This window comes from Castanea sativa, chromosome 10, assembly GCF_040712315.1.
Source record: "Castanea sativa cultivar Marrone di Chiusa Pesio chromosome 10, ASM4071231v1".
NCBI classification, from domain to species: Eukaryota; Viridiplantae; Streptophyta; class Magnoliopsida; order Fagales; family Fagaceae; genus Castanea; species Castanea sativa.
In genome coordinates this window covers 30,162,266-30,184,500 of record NC_134022.1, presented here as the reverse complement: position 1 = coordinate 30,184,500, position 22,235 = coordinate 30,162,266, and the positions used below count along the sequence as shown (strand labels likewise).

At 33.8% G+C, this 22,235-nt stretch overlaps 2 protein-coding genes and 1 pseudogene across 2 annotated transcripts; 2 read left to right on the top strand and 1 right to left on the bottom strand.

The window, feature by feature from the left end:
• The first annotated feature begins 4,633 nt into the window (after positions 1-4,633).
• Positions 4,634-9,319, top strand: LOC142611843 (tyrosine--tRNA ligase 1, cytoplasmic-like; annotated as a pseudogene).
• Positions 9,320-9,621: 302 nt separating this feature from the next.
• On the bottom strand, positions 9,622-10,074 carry LOC142612369 (uncharacterized). The gene has a single exon (XM_075784469.1). It carries the CDS (start codon positions 10,072-10,074, stop codon positions 9,622-9,624), a length of 453 nt encoding a protein of 150 aa, XP_075640584.1.
• Positions 10,075-12,048: 1,974 nt separating this feature from the next.
• Positions 12,049-14,610, top strand: LOC142612635 (uncharacterized). Its single transcript, XM_075784749.1, has 5 exons — positions 12,049-12,341; positions 12,854-12,920; positions 13,070-13,118; positions 14,093-14,137; positions 14,406-14,610. The coding sequence occupies exons 1-5, from the start codon at positions 12,117-12,119 to the stop codon at positions 14,470-14,472; spliced, it is 453 nt and encodes a 150-aa protein (XP_075640864.1). The 5' UTR covers positions 12,049-12,116; the 3' UTR covers positions 14,473-14,610.
• The last annotated feature ends 7,625 nt before the right edge of the window (positions 14,611-22,235 follow it).

Sequence of the window (22,235 nt, the reverse complement as noted above, 5' to 3'; positions counted from 1 at the left end):
TAATTAGGGTTGAGGATGAAACCTTGTTAAGGATTATCAGTAATATTTATGTGATTTGATTTTTCCCACAATAGTTGTTCTTTAATGATTTAAATTGTTCTTACTTCATATCAATTGACTGATATGAGATTCTAGATATGAGTTCAATAATGTTTTTCTCATGATTTAGGATTTATCTTAATTAGTTGAATGCTTGGTTTATTAATTCTTGATTATAAAATTGAATATCGCTTGTGATTTGTTAGTTAATGGATACAATTTATGATTTGATTTTTAGAATTGGATATATCTTGTGATTTGTTTGGCTACAGATACAATTGATGATTTGATTTTATACTTAAGAAGCGAAGAAGAACATGCTTTTGATTTTTAAAATAAGGATTTTAATGAGAATATTTTCCATGATAGCAAGATTGATTTCTAGATTATCATGTAGTGAGTTAAGAAAAATTAATGATCATAAATATATGTTGATATGACTTACAAGGCGGATTCCAAAACCTTAATTCATTTCCCTTGATTGCTTACATCTTTTTATTGCTTTATATCTTTTACTTAGTTTAACCATCTGCTTAATTTTATTATTTGCTTACTTATTTAATCTCAGAAAAACCAATTTTTATTAAACTAGATTATGATTAATTTGGTTAAGGTTTAATTAATTTTCCTACGTTCATTCAAGTCCCTGTGGGTTCGACCTCGTTCTTGTCAAACTATACTTCAGTACAGTTTGTACACTTGTGAGTATTTTAAAATTTCACAACAAGTTTTTGAAATTAAAAAAAAAAATCTAATTAAGCTAATATCCTCAATGATCCTAGCAGCTTCTAAAGAGCAAATTTTGTTTGAATCCAAGATATCCACTAGTTCAGCAAAATTGCATTCCACGATCAGCTTTGAGAAGCTAATACTTTGACAAAACGACAATGCCAATCTCATCACCCTTCGCTCTGTGCAAAGAGAGTTTAAGGGGCTGTTTGGATTTTGGTGTTTCCATTACTCATCACTCAAAAATAGTGGGACCCACGAAGAGAAAGCCTGTTTGGATTTGTTTTCAAGTTTTGTTTCTATCATTCAATTATCTGATATTTGAGTAATGAGTTAGCAAAACTGAAAACAACTTTTTGGTTTTTTAAGTTATGGAAATTGAGTTATAATGACATGTTGGTAATTTCTATCAAAACACATGGGCCCACGACAGAGACTTATCAAATCCATTTCAGATCTTTGCTATCTCCAACACTCCACTTAACGGCTAATCACAGTGCACAAGTCCTTCACATGAAAAAATTCAGAGAAAAAAAATTAGAGCATCTCACACCTTTCTTCTCCAATCTCACACACCCTCACCTTCACACCTTCCTTCTTTGTGTCATCGCTGGTTCGAGTAGTGGCCGAGTTTGGGTTGGACAACGTCGTCAGATTGGTTGGCGTGACTGGGGTGAAGGACGAAGATTCAGCACCAACAATAAAACTAACAAAACTCACAAAAATCAAACTTAGAAATCTAAGTTTAATTCAATCAAGATCATACCCACTTGAATTCAATCAAGATCAACTCGAAATTTAACATCAAAATCCATAATCCCCCATCAAAACACAAAATACAAATCACTAATAATAAAAATAAAAAATAAAATTTTGTGATAGATCAATTTTAGAGCTATGTTTTCCTTCTCTTGTTTTCTTTGGGTCAAAGCTCCTTTCCTGCATTCTTGATCAGCGTCGCTGGGTCACGATGGAAGAGATTGGCGTCGCTGCTTCCCGTCGGAGGAGATCTTGCACTCTAGGTGATGATGAGCACGAGGTACATTGCTAGGTGACGGTGGAGATTGGTGCCACAGGCAAGGATGATGGATTTCCTTGGTTGGGTTCATTGAGTGTTTTGGGAGAAGATGTGGGTTGAAGGGAAAAAATAGGTGAAATTGATTTGCCTTGAATGCATACGCAGGTAGCTAACCATGAGCCTGACATGGTGCTCAGACAGTGGGTCTCATAAAAAGTTAAAGTTTGAGTTATCAGAAGTTGGAAACAAGTGTCAAACATGCCACTGAAGGAAGTTGGATGATTTTCAGTGATAAGTGAAGAGTTATAGAATGATGAGTGATAATATTTCAGTGATGAGTGAGTATTTTTTTCACCCAAACAGCCCTTAAATTTTTCTGAACAGGATGACATGATGTTGCTAAGACTTCAACCTTATTGTTCCTTATTAGAAAAACCAAAACCCACAGTGTTGCTCGTTTTTTATTAGAAGTTGCCAAGTCGAGTTTGTGAATTGAATAAAAAATTTGGAGCTGTCACCTTGCTATCTATAATTCTAATAAGGGATTTGTCCATCAAATTACTTAATTATAATAAATTCAATATGAGTATTTATAGGATTTAAACCTTAAGCTAACCATACAAAAAACAATGGTTAATTAACTTGTGGTTAGGGGTGACAAATGGGCGAGTTGGGTCATAAATGGGTTGGGTGTGTAATTATTCATTTATCTATTTATGATCCGTTTATATATAAATTAATTATCCATTTCTCGATCATTACCCTATTGACTTCCAAAATTACCAAAATACCCTTAAATACACAAAATGGCCCAAATACCCCCTATACTTTAAAAATTACCAATATACCATTGGACATAATTTCTAAAATACACCTAGAATGATAAATTCAGAGCCTTTAGAAAAACCTGAGCTTTTGGAAAAACCCACTCACACCAGTGAAAAATGGCACGAGCACATGCACTCAAAAGCAAACAACAAATAAAAAAAATATATTAATAATATAATAATCATTTTCACTAAAGAAGCAAAAACATACACAAGTCACTAACAAAAAAAAAAGTACCTGAATCGATAAACGGACCGAAATTCTGGTTCGAAATTAAACCGCCGATGACCATTTTCTTTAGCGTAGATTGTTGTTATAGCATTTCATAAAATCAAAGCATTAGTAAATGACGTCGTTCTAGTTTTTTGTTTGCTTCCTATTAAGCTTAGAGAGGATAACATAAGAGCTTCATATGAAATGTGTGCAGATTTGACCAAAAGTAAGGAAATTCTTTCTCTAGAATTTCCTTACTTTTGTTTGGTTACTAAGAAAATCTGAGGGAAAGTGTAAAAGGAGAGTGAGACTGAGGGCTGAATGTTTTGGCTTAGAAAGCTAGGGGTTATATTGTTTATTTAAGTTTTAGATTTTAGAAGGGTTTAGTGGGTATTTGTGAGTTTATTTAAATTTAAATTTTAGATGAGTTTAGTAGGTATTAGTGGATTTATCCATTTAGACCCATCTAATTAGATAACCAAATGGGTCTTTACCCATTTAACCCAAATATTCAAATGGGTTGGGTTAAGACTTATCCAAATAAGGTGGGTAATGGGTGGATTCATGGATATTGATAAAAATTGCCACCCCTACTTGTGGTATATCCACAAAAATGAGCTTGGGCCTTGAATAGAATTGGGCTTAATAAGTGATTTTGCAAATAATCCTAGTAAAATATATAAAGCACCGGTATTAATTCTCTTCTAATAATAACCGAGCCCAGGTTGCCCATCTAGCTCTTCCAACCCAGCCCAACCACCACGACACTAGAGATTAGAATAATCTATACTATTATTTAAGGGTTTTTCCTTGTTTGAACTAGATTTTTTTTAATTCCAAAATACACCTACGCCTCTAGGTTTAAGTAGAGACAAAACTAAATGATAGTCTGGTAAAAATATATGTCTAATTTGCACTAAAACATTGCCTACAAAATAGGAATAATCTTCCACTAACCTACTTCAAAGCAACTACACGTTTATTGTTTTTAAAAAAAAAATAGAAAATAAGTTTTTTTGAAAGAAAAATAGAAAATAAGTTAAACATCCCACATTTATCCAAAAACAAATCTAAATATATAAAAAAAACTAAACCAAATAGATATATACACTTTTTTTTTGGATAAATAGATACATTTTTAACTCCCACTAAAATGTTGCTTACAAAATAGGACTACTCTTATGAAGATTTTCAAATTACTTTACTCATTTATTAAAAAAAAAAAATTCAAACAAACACACTTCTTTTTATAAGAACACATATGTCGTATTGATTAAAAAAAAAAAGCACATCTACCATTATTGACAAAAAAAAAAAAAAAAAACCAGCTATACACCTTACATTTTAGTCATCCAAACAACTTCAAACTTCTACCTAAGAATTTTAAGGCCCTATTTGGTGAGCAAGTTCTAACACACATTTCACATTTTAAACAACTTTACACATATTTCAACACACTTTTCAGCCACACGTATATTAAAAACACTCAAATAACATTATTCAAACTCTTTTACCAAACGGGTCCTAAATCTCCCTAAAAAGCATGCTCAGAAGCTTTGAAAAAATTACTTCACTCACAAAACATAAGTCTAATACTCTTCACAACCCTATTTATTTCTCCCACAAAAAGAAAAGAGACTCTAATCATGCGCTATTATATATTTATTATGTATTAAAGTAGCTCAATAAATAAGTTTGTATATCGTGGAAAATGATGAAAAGCGATTCAGGAAATTTGCCAACTTCGCAATGAGGCCAATAAATCATAAATGGAAAGAAAGGAAAGAGTCGGTTACTATGCGTTTCATAACACAGGGCCAGGGTGGGTCCAAACTCGATCCAAAAGCTTGGCATGCCAGCCTATTGTCCTCCCATCCTGCGAATAATTCTTACTTTCATTCAACGTTCTTTGTACACATACATAACCTCCTCTTCCGCCACCACCACCACGATCAAAATGCATTGCCACCAATAAGATTCCCGTCATAAATACACACTCCTTTCCGTCCCATCTGAATCCTGATCCATCTAATAAGATTCTAAACCCAACCCAACCCATTATCTTTTTCTTTCTTTTTTTAGCAAACGAGGAATCTTCACATTCCTTCAGTGTATATATAAAAAAAATCTAAAAACCCTAGTAGCAGCAAAGCAAACACAGTGAAAACACAAGAACCGCTCGCTCGCATTCTCTCTCGCCCTCTCCGATTCGGTTATCGTTCTGAGATCTGCAACCCTCAAAGTCCAAACCAATGGCGACGGAAGCGCCCGATCAAGATCAAAACCAAGCCGCCGCACCACCTGAGGCAGAGATTCAATCCCTCGCAATCTCTTCCTCTTCCTCCTCATCCAACCCAACCAACCAGTACAAATCTCTCTCAGAAATTCAACGCGCAGCAATTTTCTTTGTTCACTTTTAATTGAAAAATTGTGTCTTGTCTAATTTTGTTCGTTACAAAATGAAATTGATGTAGGATGATGAGCCTGGAGGAGAGGTACCAGATCGAGATCAGGAGCATAGGAGAGGAGTGTATTCAAGAAGACGAGCTTCGTAACCTTCTCGAAAAGAAACCCGAACCCATCTGCTACGACGGGTTCGAGCCCTCCGGTCGAATGCACATCGCTCAGGTACCCACTGCTTTTCTATTCATATCAATGTCTTCTCAATTATTATAATTTCTATATTTGAGTTATAAGATTTGCAATGTGCATTAATGGTTTAATGTTATCATTACACGTAATAGTGGCGGCATGATTTGAACTCAGAATCCTATGATAATTTCTCATGGATAAAACTCTTAAATCTGATTATGCTGGACATTATAGCAAGCAAGCAGTGTTTATCATAAAGTTAACTCAAAGAACCTATGAAACAACAATGGGACATGTTTGTGTATTTGTTGATATTGTCATGCTGGCTTTAGAATTGTGTTGTTTTATTGGGTTTCGGTTGGAGATGTTTTTTTTTTTTTTTTTTAAATTTGTTGTACAAGGAGTTATGAAGACCATAAATGTGAACAAGCTGACATCTGCTGGGTGCAGAGTGAAAATATGGATTGCAGATTGGTTTGCCCAGCTAAACAATAAGATGGGAGGTGACTTGAAGAAAATTGAGGTTGTTGGGCGCTACCTCATTGAGATTTGGAAGGCCGTGGGGATGATATTGATGGAGGTAAGGTGGAGTTTCTGTGGTCCTCGAAGGAGATAAACTCGAGAGCTCACGAGTACTGGCCTCTTGTGATGGATATAACACGAAGGAATACGATTTCAAGGATAACCAGGTGAATTATTGAATGATGACGATTATTATTATTATTATTATTATTTTAACATGCTGTTTATGTGGTCATTTTTTTTTACTTATATTATATTTTTCTGTAGGTGTGGTCAAATTATGGGTCGAAGTGAGAAGGAAGAGTTGACTGCAGCCCAAATGTTCTACCCATGCATGCAATGTGCTGATGTCTTTTTCTTGAAGGTGCTTCCTTTTTCACTTTTAGTTTGTGAATAGACCATTTGGTTTTGTTGGTTGGCTTGTGCCAAGACAGTACCTTGCACTTCTCATTTGTTTGAATGTTGCATGGATTTCCTCAGATGTCTCTCATTGCTATAAAATTCTATAGGCAATTTGCTGTTGTTTTACTCCTAGGGTATTAACTAGTGCTGTATCTTTATACACAGTAAAATATAATGATAACTGTTTAGAATTTATTTAAGCACGGTTGCAATTACATCTCAATTTCAACCTGGCACTTTGTGATTTCAGTCGCCCAAGAGTCTTGTAGCTCAATTGGCACATCCTAGTGTTTTTAACAGAGTTAAAATAACTGTGATATCAGTCAGACCTATTAAAAAGATTAAACTGGTTTGAGTATTGGATTTTTTGAGCCTGTTTTAAAGTGGGAAGCGCAATGGGTGGAAATGAAGGCTAAAAAATAGATATTTCTAACCCACCAAACCACTTATAAAAATAAATAGAAATTGCTGAAATGTAGACACGATTATGAAACTAATTGAAATAGAGAAGCCCAGGTTAGTAGAGAGAGGTCAGCACTAAAACGAATATAATTCATCAAGCCATGGCTATATAATTTTTACCTAAGCTTCATTTGTTCATCAGTTCTCAGTTCATCCTCCCATACCACTTTGGATACCATTTTGGGGTTATAGGAATGGAAGTTGTAATTACCTTAACATGGTTATGCCATCTACTTGTAAACTAATACTTGATTTGAAGTTTTAACTGATTTGTTATTTATGCAACTACTAATAACTGCCTAGCTTGCTTGTGTTAATCTGGCTCTTAGGTGGTTTGCTTCCTTGTTCTACAGACTTCATTTTTCTATTAGTCTTGTCTTCTGATCCTGTTGCATATGTTTCTCACTATAATACATGTGGTCTTGAAAGAGGGAAAGATAGGGGGTGGGGGATCCTATGTTGATTTTGTGGAAAAACATAATTTTTTTTGAACTATATGATTTAAAAAAAATAAATAAATAGGCCGACATTTGCCAACTGGGAATGGATCAGCGAAAAGTGAATGTACTTGCAAGAGAGTACTGTGATGACATCAAGAGGAAAAACAAGCCTATTATTTTGTCACACCGTATATTCCTATTTCTTTATACTGACTATTTCTCTATTTATTTTTGTATCCTGTAACATTTTGTGTATAGTTGTGTGGTTTTTATTTGTTTTGCTTACTGGTGATTTACAGACATGTTACCCAGTTTAGAAGAAGGTCAGGCGAAGATGTCGAAAAGTGATCCACTATCTTCCATTTTTATGGAAGATGACGAGGTAGGGTGCATGTAAATTGGTATCAAATTGCCATTTAGGGGGTTGCATTGTGTTTTTTTATTAGTTGCACATAGCATAAGGATATAGTGAATTATCAAACTAGGTTAACCTTAGATTTATTCTGCCATCATGTTGTAGGCTGAAGTGAATTTGAAGATAAAGAAAGCATACTGTCTTCCAGGTATTGTGGAAGGGAATCCTTGCTTGGAGTATGTGAAGTACCTCATTTTACCTTGGTTTAAAAAGTTTGAAATAGAGCGCAGTGCAGAGAATGGTGGTGATAAGTTAGTCATAAGGATTTTATTATGAAAGCTTTACTTATTTTATTTAATTAATGCTAGGACAACTGCCTTTTCACCTTATTCAACCCTTGCATCTTGTTGAAAGTGCGTGCTCCTTAAATTAGTACAGTTGCTTGAGCTATTTTTCCAGAATCAGTTTTCATTGGGAATATTAACTCAAATTGTTTTCTTCCAATGTATAATGCCCGTTATCCAGGAGCTTTGAAAGCTTTGAAGAATTGGTTGCTGACTATGAAAGTGGAAAGCTACATCCAGCTGATCTTAAAGCAGCCTTGGCAAAGGCTTTGAATAAGATACTAGAGGTACGTTCTTTCCATTTATCCATTTATCTCTAATTAATGCTTCTTAGGTAAATTGATTCCCCATGACTTTGGGGAGTGATGCCACTGCTTTACACATTTTGGATAAATGATGTTGGACTTCTGCAAGCCATAACCATCTTGAAGATATGATTAAATTGCTAGGACCTTAATTTGATTGGCCCACATCCTTTAGGGTATGTTTGGAACTGCCCCATCCAAACATAGGGTGAATTTTTTGGAAGGGTTAGCTATTGCAAAGTATGCTCAAGGGAGCCTACAATTCATCAAAATTTTTAATTCTGTGGTCTAACTTCTTTGTTCTGTCTGTTTGCAGCCTGTAAGAGAACACTTCAAGAATGACAATAATGCAAAAGATCTTTTGAAAAGGGTCAAGGTATGGTCGATTGACTTTTAAAATTAATTTCTTTTAATGACGAGTTTTGAAAGTGTTAAGAGTCAGAATTAGCATTTGCACATATAAATTGTGCCTTAAATCAAGAGACGTTTTGGTTCATTGCATTTCAATTCCAATTATTTTTTAAATAATTCTGTTAAGGAAACACAACCAAGTGGTGTTCGGTTTTTGTAGGCTTACAGAGTCACAAGGTAATGTGGAACACAGCTGTCAACGTTTTGCTCCTTCCAAATTGCTGGGTTAAAGGTCTGGTATTTGTGAATTGGCTTGCAGCCATTGCACTAGTGGTCAAGCCTTGTTGCAATGACAAGTGCCTTTTACCAAAAGTTGTGGGTTCAACCTTGACCTCTCCGAAACCCCACAAATAGTGAAAGTTTTGTGCACTTAGCACTACGACCTTGCAGCCAATTGTATTCTTCCATAGAGAAACATGCTCGTTTTAGGCAAAAGTATTAGATTTTATGTTTTGAAAAAAAAATGTTATTATCAGATACATTTTCAAATTTTCAATTGCATTGGATTCCAACTTTACAAATGCAGTTTCCATCAACTTTACTATGTTGTTGAAAGAGTGTTGATTAACTCTGTCAAGCATGGATTATTATGTGACAATTTATTAATGGTGCATAATAAAGTAGTGTTGGTAGTGGATTCGTGTGAGAATTAATAAAAATTGCCAACTCATCATTTATGAAATTTGTTATGAAATTTTTTTCTTTTTTGTTTAACGCTGAGAAAAATATTGTTCACATAGCATTACTCACTTTCAATTCCACAAACTGCCTTACCGCTTTACCTGTAACAAATCAAATTCAGATCTTAAAAAAGGAAAGAAAAGAGGGGAAGGTATACCGTATACAGGCAACTATTGCTGAGAAAAAAAACAGTTAGAAAAACAGTATTGAGAACAAGTAACGATGTAGAATAGTGCTTAGCAAATCTATGTATAATATTAAAAACAATTATCCAAACAAATTAGGTAGGCATCTCATAGCGGCACAATGGGCACAGGCTACACTTTCTAAGCCACTCTACAATACAACCTTGATGGTAGACATGCAAGCATGGCATGCGCATTGCTTCCAACCCCATTGAAAGCCCTTCCAAACACACTGGGCACACCTCCTTCAAATACAACCCTTCAACTCTCACCTTCTCCAATCCTTGAATTGATTTTTCATTCGTATGCCTTGCCCTCGAAGCTTCATAATCATCATCTTCTTCAATTACAACATCATCATAATAATCGTGCAATGTTGGTTCCATTACAGGCACCATTAGTGATGTAACCACTTCTTGTCCCTGTGAGTTTAGAGCGTAAAGTGGAACGTTGTAGAACTCTCCTGAGGGCAGTGAGTCATGGCTGAGTATTGGGTTAACTTGATCCCATGTATGGCCTTTTTGATTGAAGGGTAATTCAGTAGACATCTTTTTGAAAATTTGCTAATAGGGGTAGTGTAAAGAAATTGAAATATGGGTGTTAGTTTTGTTGGGATAAAAACTAGAAAGTGTGCTATAAGAGAGGAAATATGAAAGGAACAGAAAGTTGCTAAAGGCTTAAGACGTATGCAAAGTTGCAAACTCAAGCAGGAATGACAAAACGAGCTTTCCTTAAATACAGACTTTTTTTCATCTTTTCTAGATTGCTTGGACTCCAAGAAATTTTTTTGGAATTGGGAAGAATCAGAATTTGAATTGATTTCTCTTTTTCTTTTTCTGTTTTCTTTCTCCTTTTTTTATCTTGGCCAGAGGGCCACAACATATTCTAGTTTTAAACCCTCATTTAATTTGTATAATAAATCTATGACAAGAAATAATTAATCGTGAGCCACTTTTGGTAGCTAGCAACAATGCAATAGCCTGTTCCACAGTTCCAGTACTACTAGTCTACTCCTGCGATGGCTATTACTACAGGCTATGCCACTTTTTAACTACAATCCATACCAATACTACATAACATGCCCCGATATTATTAGTGACTGTTTAATACGATGGATTCCATTTTTTCCACAGATTATGATGTCTCATTTAAAATTCTTCTAAAAAATAGAGTTATAATGTTGGTAGCAGATTTTGCGTTGTGCTGTTGAAATTTGAAAGCATAGAAGGGCTCAATACTAGATACTGAACCACCGCACATTTAGTGCGATGGTCACTCCACAAGTATAAGTGCTTGAGGAGTGTGGAGGGCAAAGGTCGGGGTTCAAGTCTCCAGGAGGGACCTTCACACACATATACACTTAGATTAGGCTTCTCAAAAAAAAAAAAAAAAAAAGACTAGAGTAGAATTATATCTTGTATAAAAAAAAATACTAAAGATTTTCATTTGAACTTAACAATCTGATAGAGAAATTAATTGGGCCTTCTAGCAAAATAAAGTCGTCATAAATTGGTTATTATTTGACACCTCTACGAGGATTATTGTTTGTCACACAAAGAATAAATGCAATGCAAATTCCGTTTAATGTTTTAGATATGTAATAAAATTGTTTTGGTTCTATTTGAATTCGAAAAAGTGTTGATCATGAATTCCAATTCCAACTGAAACCTCCACCAATAAAGAGAAGAAATTCTCATAAAAAAAGAAAAAAAAGGAGAAGAAATAAATTTAAAAGCAGGTTCAAAATGAATAGAAATCCTTTAACCTAGAATATTCCACTTTATATTTCATCAATTAAGGTATGGTATGAGGAATTTTTATTGGCTCATTACCATATTAAGAAAACCATTTCCCTCAAAAAAAGAAGCAAAAGAAAAAGAAAAAGAAAAAGAAAAAAGAAAACCATGGTTCAAATCTCTATCTTCTATTATTATAACTATCAAAAAACCATATGAATGATGATGATGTGTGTGTATATATATATATATATATATATATTTGTTAAGTGGGAACTTAGAATAGACAAGATAATCTCTTACTTAAGAATCTATGTCCAATAACAAACAAGCCCATGAGATCTAATTAGAAGTTGTCACTAATATCGAGAATAACATAAAGTACGCATGAGTCACACCATGTGACATGACTCACGTTCAAGTTTATTTATTTGTTTTTGAGAAAGATGTTCGAGTTCATTTGGTTATGTAAAACATGTTTTTTTTTAATAAAAAAATAATAGTAATAATAAAAAAAACAAAAACAAAAATGGTTAAATTTAACTTTTTAAAGCCTTTTTATTACACATAATTTCGCTAAGCCAAATAAGTTAAAAATTATAAAACAGAAGTATATATTTTAATTACCTATTTATTTATTTAATAATTAAATATTATTAAAATTTTGGACGTTTTTATTAAGTTATAATTGAACTATAAATCTCACCCCAATTATTAAATTATCAAAAAAGTTTTTTAAAAGAGTGACTATTTTAGGATCTCAATACATGGCACGGGCTTCAGCCCAAAGTGTGACTATAAAGTTAAGGCCCAAAGTAATAAATAGTACCCTATCCATACCGTGGGGGAAAAAAATGGAGCTCGAACCACCACCACCACCACCACCGGTCGAACTACCGTCCACGTGTCCTGATCAAAGCACGGCGTCGGATCCTACTGAGGATGACCGCACCGAAACAAAACCGTTTCTGAGCCAGACCGAGATCTTGAAAGCCCTAGAGGTGGTGGAGAGAGACTCTTCGGCCATCGCAGAGAGCTACGGTTCTCTCTTCGCTTCTCTTCGTTTAGCCCTATCTGAGGTACCTCCAGTTTTTTCTTTTTCCTTTTCTGTTTGGATGCCGAGAAAGTGTGGGAAAATTAGTGTAAAATCAACTTTCTGTTTAGTTGCCGAGAAAACGTGGGAAAAGAGAGGAAAATGAATTAAATTTTAGATTTTGACTCTGTTTTGGTGGCGACAATTGGCCAATTCCAGTAGTTTGCCATTGGAGTTCTGCTTGAATTTGGATTAAAAGTTTTGTTCTTTAGTTTACTGTTTGGTTGTTGAGAAAATCGAAGGTTTGGAAAGAAAATTGGAGTTTATGGTGTTGATAAACCAAATAGGTAACTTTAGGCTCAGCTGAGTAAAGGGTTTTTTTTTTTTTTTTTTCTTCAAAATTTCTGGTGCCCAATAGAGTACTAAATAATTTCATGTTATTAGTGTTTCTCAGCAATTCAAATGCATGAACCAATACATTTTTTTTTTGTTGTTAAAAGTGCCCATGGTTACTTTTCTCTAGGAGCTTTATCTGATGGAACAATGTGGATGTTGTAGGTTACTAGTAGCTCTGTTGATCATATGCAATGTTTCAGTGATGCTGCAGGTCGCCTTCAAGAATCTGGTAAGAGATTATGAAATGCATGCAATGCTATCTTTCCTGATATGGCTTGATTTTGTCCCTGATATGTTACATGAAAAATCATTTACTTATTGTGTAGACCTCCTGATTTGATAACCTGTATTTTTTGACTCTATCCTTTTACTGTGCAGTTCTTGATGCATCAACAAAGGGGAATCGGTATATAAATTCGTGTCTCAGGTATTATTTAATGCCCAACTAATCTACTGTTGGTTTAAAAAGTATTGGAAATGGCTTCAATATAACCATTCAGCAGGCTTATGCATATAATGTAAAGAAGTATTTTATGGTTTATGTCCATCCATGAACCTGATGTGAGGATGGCTCTTAGGTTGTTCCTTCTTATTTTCTATGTTTTCGCAAAATGGTGACTTAGTTATTGTTTCAATGAGCTGGGAAAGTTCTTGATATGGGGAGTGGAACTAAAATTGCTCTAAAAGTTAATTGCAACTACTTTTCAGTTTAACAAGATGTATCTTGTATACCATTAAGCAAAAGTTTTTATTGTTATTCCTATTTACTATTATTTATTATAAATACTTCTAAAAAAAGTATAAGAATTATCAATACTGCTAAGTTTGTAAAATAATTTGCTGTAGCTGTTGGTAGGATATACTTGGAGGATATGGACGTTTCATGTCAGCCTTAGAACTTGAAATTAGGCCTTTGTGGTAACAACTGTTTTAAAGTAAGAAACTTTAATTTCCATTTTTACTTAAAATCGTAACTTCACATAATTTCACTACCCTCAATATTCCTGGATTGGTCAATCTTAGCTCTCATTGTCCCTCAAATTTTCAATGTATGGCTGTTATCAGGATCTTGCCCTTATGAAGATTTTAACAATTTCGGAATACACTATCTAATGCGCTATAATTTTGGAAATTTTCACTTATAGTTTTGGAAAATTTTGTTTGTATTAATGGCGTGGCAACACTCCTTTTTGATAACTAGCCAGGCACAACTGTCTCAAAGAAGTTTTTACCGTTTTGGAGTACATGTGCTGACTTGCATGCTTATAATGGGATTGCCTCCTCTTGTATCTCAATACCAACGTGCAAGAGGAATGGAATATTTTAGATCAATGCTTTTACTCTTTCATGGTAAATATGGCCTTTCTAACCTGATTTGGTTTTTTTTTTTTTTTGTAACAGATTAAATGAGGAGATGAAGGGCGTAGACAGTCTAGCTACACAGCTGTATCCTTTACATTCGTTTATTTACTGTGTATATTGCATACATTAAGCTCCTACCCTACCCCTTGGTGGTGCTTATGTGCACCCCCCCCACTCCCCCACTTTTTCCTTCCTAACAGGGAGGAAATCAAATAGTGGTTTATCCAAACTTCATGGCAATTCTTTTACTTAGACAGCAAGTATTTTGAATTGATCACATTTAGGACCCTTTTGTGCTGTATTTAATTTTTCACATGTTTGTATTCTCTTTGAGACCTTAATGCCTGTGAAGAAAACTCCTGAGGAGAAATGTAGATGCTTTAGACTCTGCTGTGAACAAGCTCCTCCGCCTTCCATGAAGTTTTAGCTGCTTGGATCAGTCTTTACATCAATTGCATAATCGTGATCCTTTACCTCCTCTCTATCAATGTATGATTATTTTGTTTGGGAATTAGAAATTGATTTTATGATAATACAGAAACAATTTTCTTTGAACATTTTGAGTTCTGATATGCTTAACAAGCTGCCCAGTCATTGCAAAACCAACCAGGAGATTTTCGCCTTTGGGCTGATTGGTTTAGGATTTTGAATACATTTGTTAACTGCTGCCCATTTTGGTCAATATTTGAATCGGCTTATCCCAAATTTTCATTTACCTTAGGAGGGGGTATTTTTCTAATCACACCTGACACCCATAAACTCATATTAATGTTTCCTAAATCATGTTGTGTGCAGTATCTAATTATTAGCTTGTGATAAATTTTGTCTATGAATTTAAATTTTAATGTGAAGTGGATGGAGGTAGTTGATCAAAACAATTAGATACCTCAGAAAGTGATTTGAATAATCAAAACTCAGAGAGTGTGAATAGGACTCATTGAACCATAAGGGGTGTTGGTAACTTGATCTAACAAACCGCCAGAATTCCATTAAAAAAAAAAAAAAAAAAAAAAAACCCTCCAGGAATGACCCGTATAGACCAATGTGGAGGCATAACTCAACTTTCATATGTAAGAAGCAATGGTGTTAAATTAGGGTGTAATATTTACAAAAAAAAAAGGGTGTAATTGTCACTTTGGAATAATATAACTTTCCCAACTCCCAAATCACATTTTTAATTGGAAATCCACATTTCCATAAATGAGGCTTGAGGAAAATTCAGATGTCGTGGTCCTCAGTTTAGGCACACTGTTAATTAGCCGCCCCCCCCCCCCCACACACACACACACACACACACACACACACATATATATATCTCGAATCTAATTATATTTTAGGGTAAATCCACGTTACATATTGAATCTAATTGTTCTATATTTTACAAGAATAAATATCTCAAAACTACGCACTTAATAAATTTTTATAGGTCATCATCATTTCTATACACAATTATTTGTAGGATTCTTTTTATGATTTATGTTTTTATTTTGAAACTTATTTTAGATGTAAACAAATATTATAAGATGGATATATATTTTTTTCAAATCACATTTCGTATATTCAATAATTTATAAGCTACATGAATATTATATGAAATACTTTCTTTTCAAGTTTACTGCTGATAGTATATTGGAACAAATCTAAGATTAAATTAAATTGATTGTAAACATATTATCAAATTAAACAAGCGAAAACTACATGACATAATAAGAACGAAATCAAGGTTAAAGAGTTATTTAATATATTTTACGTAAAAATCATTTATGCTACTTTTATATAACTTTATATATGTATGTGTATATCATTTGTCGACTTTTATTTTTTGGGAGAATTATAACTAAATTTATCTAGGTATTATCTGTATACGTATGCTTGTTTTTACAAGATTATAACATTAATTCTTTTTTTAAAGGCAGCCTAGCGATATTTTTCCTAGTTACATAGGAGTATAATAATAATAATAATAATAATAATAATAATAGAAGAAAGAAGCCCAAATTATTTTGAGTCTTTTCAATTAATATCAACGAAATATAACTTTTAGCCCAATACAAAAGAACAAAGAAGCCCAAAAAACAAAAAGAGAAAGGAATTCAGCTTTGGTTAGAGCATTAACAGTGGGCCTGATATATGCCAAATGTAAATTACATTTGGCATTCAAGCCCAAAACTGCTCAGCAATGGGAAAGCTAAATTAGAAAAGGCCAAATTTTTTTTTTTTTGACATATAGCTACAGTACCATCTTATATGTAAGATGGTACTGTAGCTAAATGGTATAAAATAAAAAAAAAAATTTAATACCCTCTCTTCTTTTTTAATCTGGAAATTTCTCTGTCCTCTCTCATTATTTCTCTTCTTTTCTCTCTCTTCCTTCTCTCTTTCTCATCTGCTCTCTGCTCTCTTCAGACCCAAGACTCTTTCCGACGCCCCTCTCTCTCCAATAAGTTAGATGATTCTCTCTCTCCGATGACCCTCTCTCTCCGATAGTGATTCCGACGAGGCATCGGTGCTCTGATCCCTTTACCGATTCACTCAACCGACGAGGCATTTGTGCTCCGATGACCCTCTTCAAACTGACATTCTTGCATGTGTAGATGACCCTCTCTCTTCAAATCGACAAAATCAACTTCCTTCAAGCTTCCTAGTGGCGAATCCGCTTCCTTCAAGCTTCAACAAAATCGAGCTACCTAGCGGCAAATTGAGCAATCCAGTTTTCATAAATTTTTGTTGTGTTTGTGGGTGAAGATTATGTGGCTTCGCAGTGGTTAGCGATGGAGATCGCGGTGGGTTAGTGTTGGGTTGCGTGGGTTGTGTGGGTCAGGTGGGTTGTGATTTGTGTGGGAGTGGGTTTTGGGTCGATGGGTGGCGGTGGGTTGATTTCAATAGGTGTGATTTTGGTGGGCAACGGCGTGGTCAGTGGATGCAGCGGCATGGGTCTGGTGGTGCAACGACTTGGGCAATAGGTGCAGCGGCGAGGGTTTAGTTTTTGACCGCGGGTTGCTGTGTTTTTTTTGTTGTTGTTGTGGTGTTGATGGTCAGAGAGGGTGGTGTTGCTGTGTATTTTTTTTTTTGGTGGTGTTGACGGTAGATTATGGGTTGCTGGTGGTGGTGGTGGTGTGTAATGCAGCAGTGGTGGTGATGGTGGTTCTTGAACAAAAAGAAAGAGTGAAAGAATAAAAAATATGTTGTATTGTAAATGATGATGATGGTGAGATATATTATTTTATTGTGTAGAAATATTATTTTAATGGGTAGAATAGGAAAATAAAAGTTGAGATGTTGGGAGTATTATAAAATTGTATTGTATAATTGATAAAGTAACTTTTTAAAATGGTAAAATAGGATGAGATAGAATTCCCAATTGTGAATGCTTTTAGGTTAACAACCATTCTCGTGCCACGTGGAGTCCGAAAGTCCATGCAACCGAAGCTTTCATAGAGAGCTCTACACAGTTGGGCCAAAGCATAGAAAACCCGTACTCGACGTGTTTGTACTAGTGTTTTTTTTTTTTTTTTTTTTTTTTTTTTGTCGTTTAATCCAAACACATGCTTAGTGAATAGTTGAAGATCAGCGATTCATATTCAAAGCCTGCTAGTTTTCATAACAGTCTCACGTGCAATAATCACACAATACGACTAGAAAAAAAAATAAAGAAATTAATTAAGCATATAAGAGGATCTAAATTGATTGAAAGCTCATGGTAAGAACAAATGTCTATAAATTTTCAGAATAATCTTTAGTTTGAAATTAAATGAGAAAAATTGTGATACATGCATTCATGGTTGATTTTTCTTATATTTCACAAAGTCCCTTTCAATTTTTCAAATGGTCATTCCAATTTACTATATTTTTTTCAAAGTTAGGCAGCTTCCATTGAATCTTAATTCCATATTGTATATGTCAACCTGATATTAATTAGCGTAACCCAAAACTAATGAAGAAAAACTGAAAGAATAATAAATAAGTTTTTAGTTAGGTCAGTTGGCCTCGTTGGGATCAACACGTGTTTTAACTCTAGTTATATGAAATGTGATGCGCATTCTAGTCAAATAAATAAAGCTAACTTTTGTTGGATAATATTATTTAACAAACAAATTGCACTGCCGACTATTTTCAAGTGACCAATTAATGTGCTAGTTAAATGCCTTGTCGTGACCCTAATAAAGTGCTTACCTAATCAAACCAATAATTATACCATGAACAATTCAAATCAATGACTTTAGAGTCTATAGTCTTTATATAGTTGGTGTTGGTCTCCTGCATGCTTTATTTAATCAATGCACACTCAATTATAAAATATAGCATAGGAAATGCTGCTACGAAGACAATTAAAGGTTGAAATATAGTGTATGATTTTATTTTTGAGGAAAAAAATTATATGAAGTTTTAATCTAACAAATTAAAGTGTCCCCATCTGCTTACAATGAGCTCAAAGCTATACACAGGTCAATAATTTCATTTTGGAAGTTAGTCTTGTCTAGTCTTTTCTTTGAAATTGTGGGCAAGCTAGGTGGTTAATGAGCATCTATAGCCTTCTCTATTTATCATGAACTTATAGTGTTTAGGAAATAGGAATACCATTATATATCTTTGGTATATGTGGATAGTTTCTCTTACTCATTATTTTACATGGTTCTTAAAATTCAATATTCTGAACACAAAATCTGCTGAATGGGTGCGATAGTACTCAAAAAATCTAGCTTCATTCCTTTACCAAGATGCATGTAATGTAATTGAAAAAGTTCACACTTTGCATAAGAGCATGTAAAAAAAATGATTTTTTTTTTTCTGTGTCTAGGATATTTTTTTGATGAACTCTGTCTAGGATATATTCATGAAGATTATCTAACAAAAATAGTCATCAAACAATGGCCTAAATGAACAGCTTATTTCCTTGGCAAAATGTTAATTTATTGAGTGAGTGCAGCTTACTAAGAGGCACAAGAGGAGGGCCCCTTGGAGTCTATTCACTCATTTTCAGCACGATTTATCATATATATAATACACCTCACATCAATTACGAATCCTTTGATAAAGCCATATATAAAGGTCAATAATGCTAGAGATACAAATCATTTTATAAAAAAATTTACAAACTACTAATATGGTGAGTGATTATTGGTAAATGAAAAAGTGATATTAATGATGAGATTTAGATGAAAATCAATAAAAAATTGATCACATTAATATTTTGTAAAAATATTATAAAATAATCTGTGGTCGTAGCATTACTCATTATTAGTGACAGTAGGAGATATGATACCCAAATAAATTTCCAGATTTGATAATTAATGTCGGTGTGATAGTGCTGATCACTGATTTGGCAGCAAAAAATAAGTGATTTTTTAAAAGGTGATGAATATTGGGGAGAGAGATAGAGCTACTTGAGGCATGTGGTTTTTCATACCACTACGTACCTGTGCTTCCTACGTAGCATTTTGTATGTTTGGTTCTGCTTGTTTGTTTTACTTGTCCACACAAGTTTAGGAAGAGATATTGGTTCTTGTCCTAGGAACTCAAAATGATTTAAATTTTAAAGTGGGTATATATTAGTGTTATAATATTGATTAATTAAGTGATGACATTCACTATTATCTATCAATTTACAATAAGGAAACACAAACACCTATTTAAAAACCTACCAAATCCAATCCACCCATGTTAACTGGGACCTAGTGGTAAGTTAATTACAATTGAACATTTTAAGTGTGTGTGATTTTTAATTTTTAATTTTTAAAGTTTGGCTGCCCTGTGCATGCAATATGTGAAAAAAGAATCCGAGGAGAAGGATCAATTGCCCCTTCGTTAGAAAGCTAAGACCCAATAGGTCATTAGAATGAATGGCAGTAAGTTTTTTCACATTTGGGTGAATCTAAACAGAAATTGAAGTCATTAAAAATTAAATTTTTTGCTTGGTGCTAGCCGCCAGAGTGCTGTAATGAAAGACAGGTTCTTTGGTGAAATGAGTTCATTTCAAATCCTGAGTAGAGCATGAAGGAATTCACTGCTCTATGCTGTAGTGGCAGTGAATAATCCTCCAAAATCAGTGGGTTTGGACTTTGAACCAGTAAGCAATTAATTACTTTGGAGGGAAGGAAGCAAAATAAGTTTATTTGAGATTCCATGTAAGTCATGGAAAAAATCTTTCAAGCACCAGGCTCACGAGATACCAGCTCATATGCCATGTAACACACAATCGATAATCCTGCTGCAATCAATTTATTCTCCAGCTAGCTAGGTTACTCTATAAACTTTTTTATTTTTTTGCTAAACTATACTATAGTGATAATAATTCTATGATGGACCACCAGATGGATATGATCTCTTGCCAGAAAGTCTGAAAATCAAATTGGCATTTTGTGTATGGGAAAATGACCGCATTAATTGCCATTGCCGGGAGGTTTTTGTTTTTATAGGTATTGCATGTGTGGCAGTGTTGGGGTCACAAATTAGAATTCAGAATAGTCAAAACTTTGATTGAATTGCATATATGTCAGACATTTCTGTAAAATAATAAAACCATGTTATGGTTATGAAGTCATGTTGGTTAATTTGGTATAACTTAATGAGTTTCAATAAAAAATTAAAACCTAGGGTCTGAATTAAGCACCTCAATCCTAGATAAAACTAATACACATATTTTTGGGAGAAAAAAAAGAGAAGAGAAATCGAACATTTTGGGCATTGTATTGTTCTTGCTTGTTTGAGAGATTCTCATTTATTTCCCATATATGTACATATCGTTTCTTTACCTCTTGTTGTTGAATGAAATTGAGAGCAGGTTACCTCTTACGTACCAGAAAAAGATGATGACAGTGACAGCATCCAAAATTGATGGATACACACAGGTGACATGAGGCATAGGGTGTTAGCCATTTTTTTATTTTTAAGCTATTTATCCTCGGTAAAAAGTACATCTTTCAATTAAGTTTGAACCGTGATGAACTTTGAGCCATAGAGTCCTCCAAACTGGGGGAAAAAAAAAATCTTATGTCAATTTTTTTGGGAAATGTGAAAATCAGAAAACTTATTTTCGTGGGTCAACCATGCAGTGGGTCAGTCAACCATGCAGATATGTTATATACCAACTCTATAATATATATGCCATTTTCAATTTATCATGGCTTTTGAGTCCTGCATATCTACATCTATATTAACTTTTCCTAGTGCGTAAAAAGTACTGCATAGAATTTTTATAATAAAACTTTTAATGCAACTTGCATTTTAAATAACATTGATTATAAGTACCGTTGCAAAGAACATCATTCATAAAGGAAACAACAAGAGTATTATATGAATGTCGACAACTTTCTGTTTTATTAAGCTTCAACACTAGGGAAACTCACAACTATTGTTTATGTAATTTTTCAACGGCATTGATTCAGCAATACATATTTTATTTTCAAATAAATCAGATAGAATGATGCATGCATTGGCGTGGATAATTTAAAAAAAATACATGACCGGAATATATCACCATGAAATAGATTTATTGTACAAAACGATATTACATGCATGCTTTGCTTTTTTACTGACCTTCCCTTTTGAGTTTTTGTATTTTTAGATCTTACATTAGTGTAATTTTTTTTTTTTACTTGGCCAGATCTGCATCTATAGAATTGAGGTTTGGTCCATTTGCTTATGGGTCTCTCCTAGGCCCTGTACGTGATAGCCTGCATGTCAAGGAAAGTGGAAGAGATAGACTGAGCTCATTGTTGTCTTAGTTGACAACGAGCACATGCAGGACCCCCTCATGTTGTCATGTTGCATTGCATTTAAATAGAATGGGACAAACTCACAAAGTTACAAAGTTACAAAGCCCCGCAACAAATTTAAAGGCTAAGACGATATATTTAAATGAGTTTTTTTTGTTTGTTATTATTTAAATAATATTTCACTAGTGTTTAATATAATAATTTTTTTAATAAAAAAAATTTCAAATATGCTTTTTTTTTTTTGTGGAAAAAATGCTAAAGTTACAACAAATTCTATTACAAAAAAACTTACAAACGATGCAACAATTAATGTGATTAGTGACATAATAAACAAGTATTTGAATAAATGATATTAGAGATATTATAAATTTTAGAACATGAGGCTTACAAAAATGTATTATCAATCACAACAAAATAATTCAAAAATGTATTTAATAGGTTATTGATGTCCACAAATCATATTAATT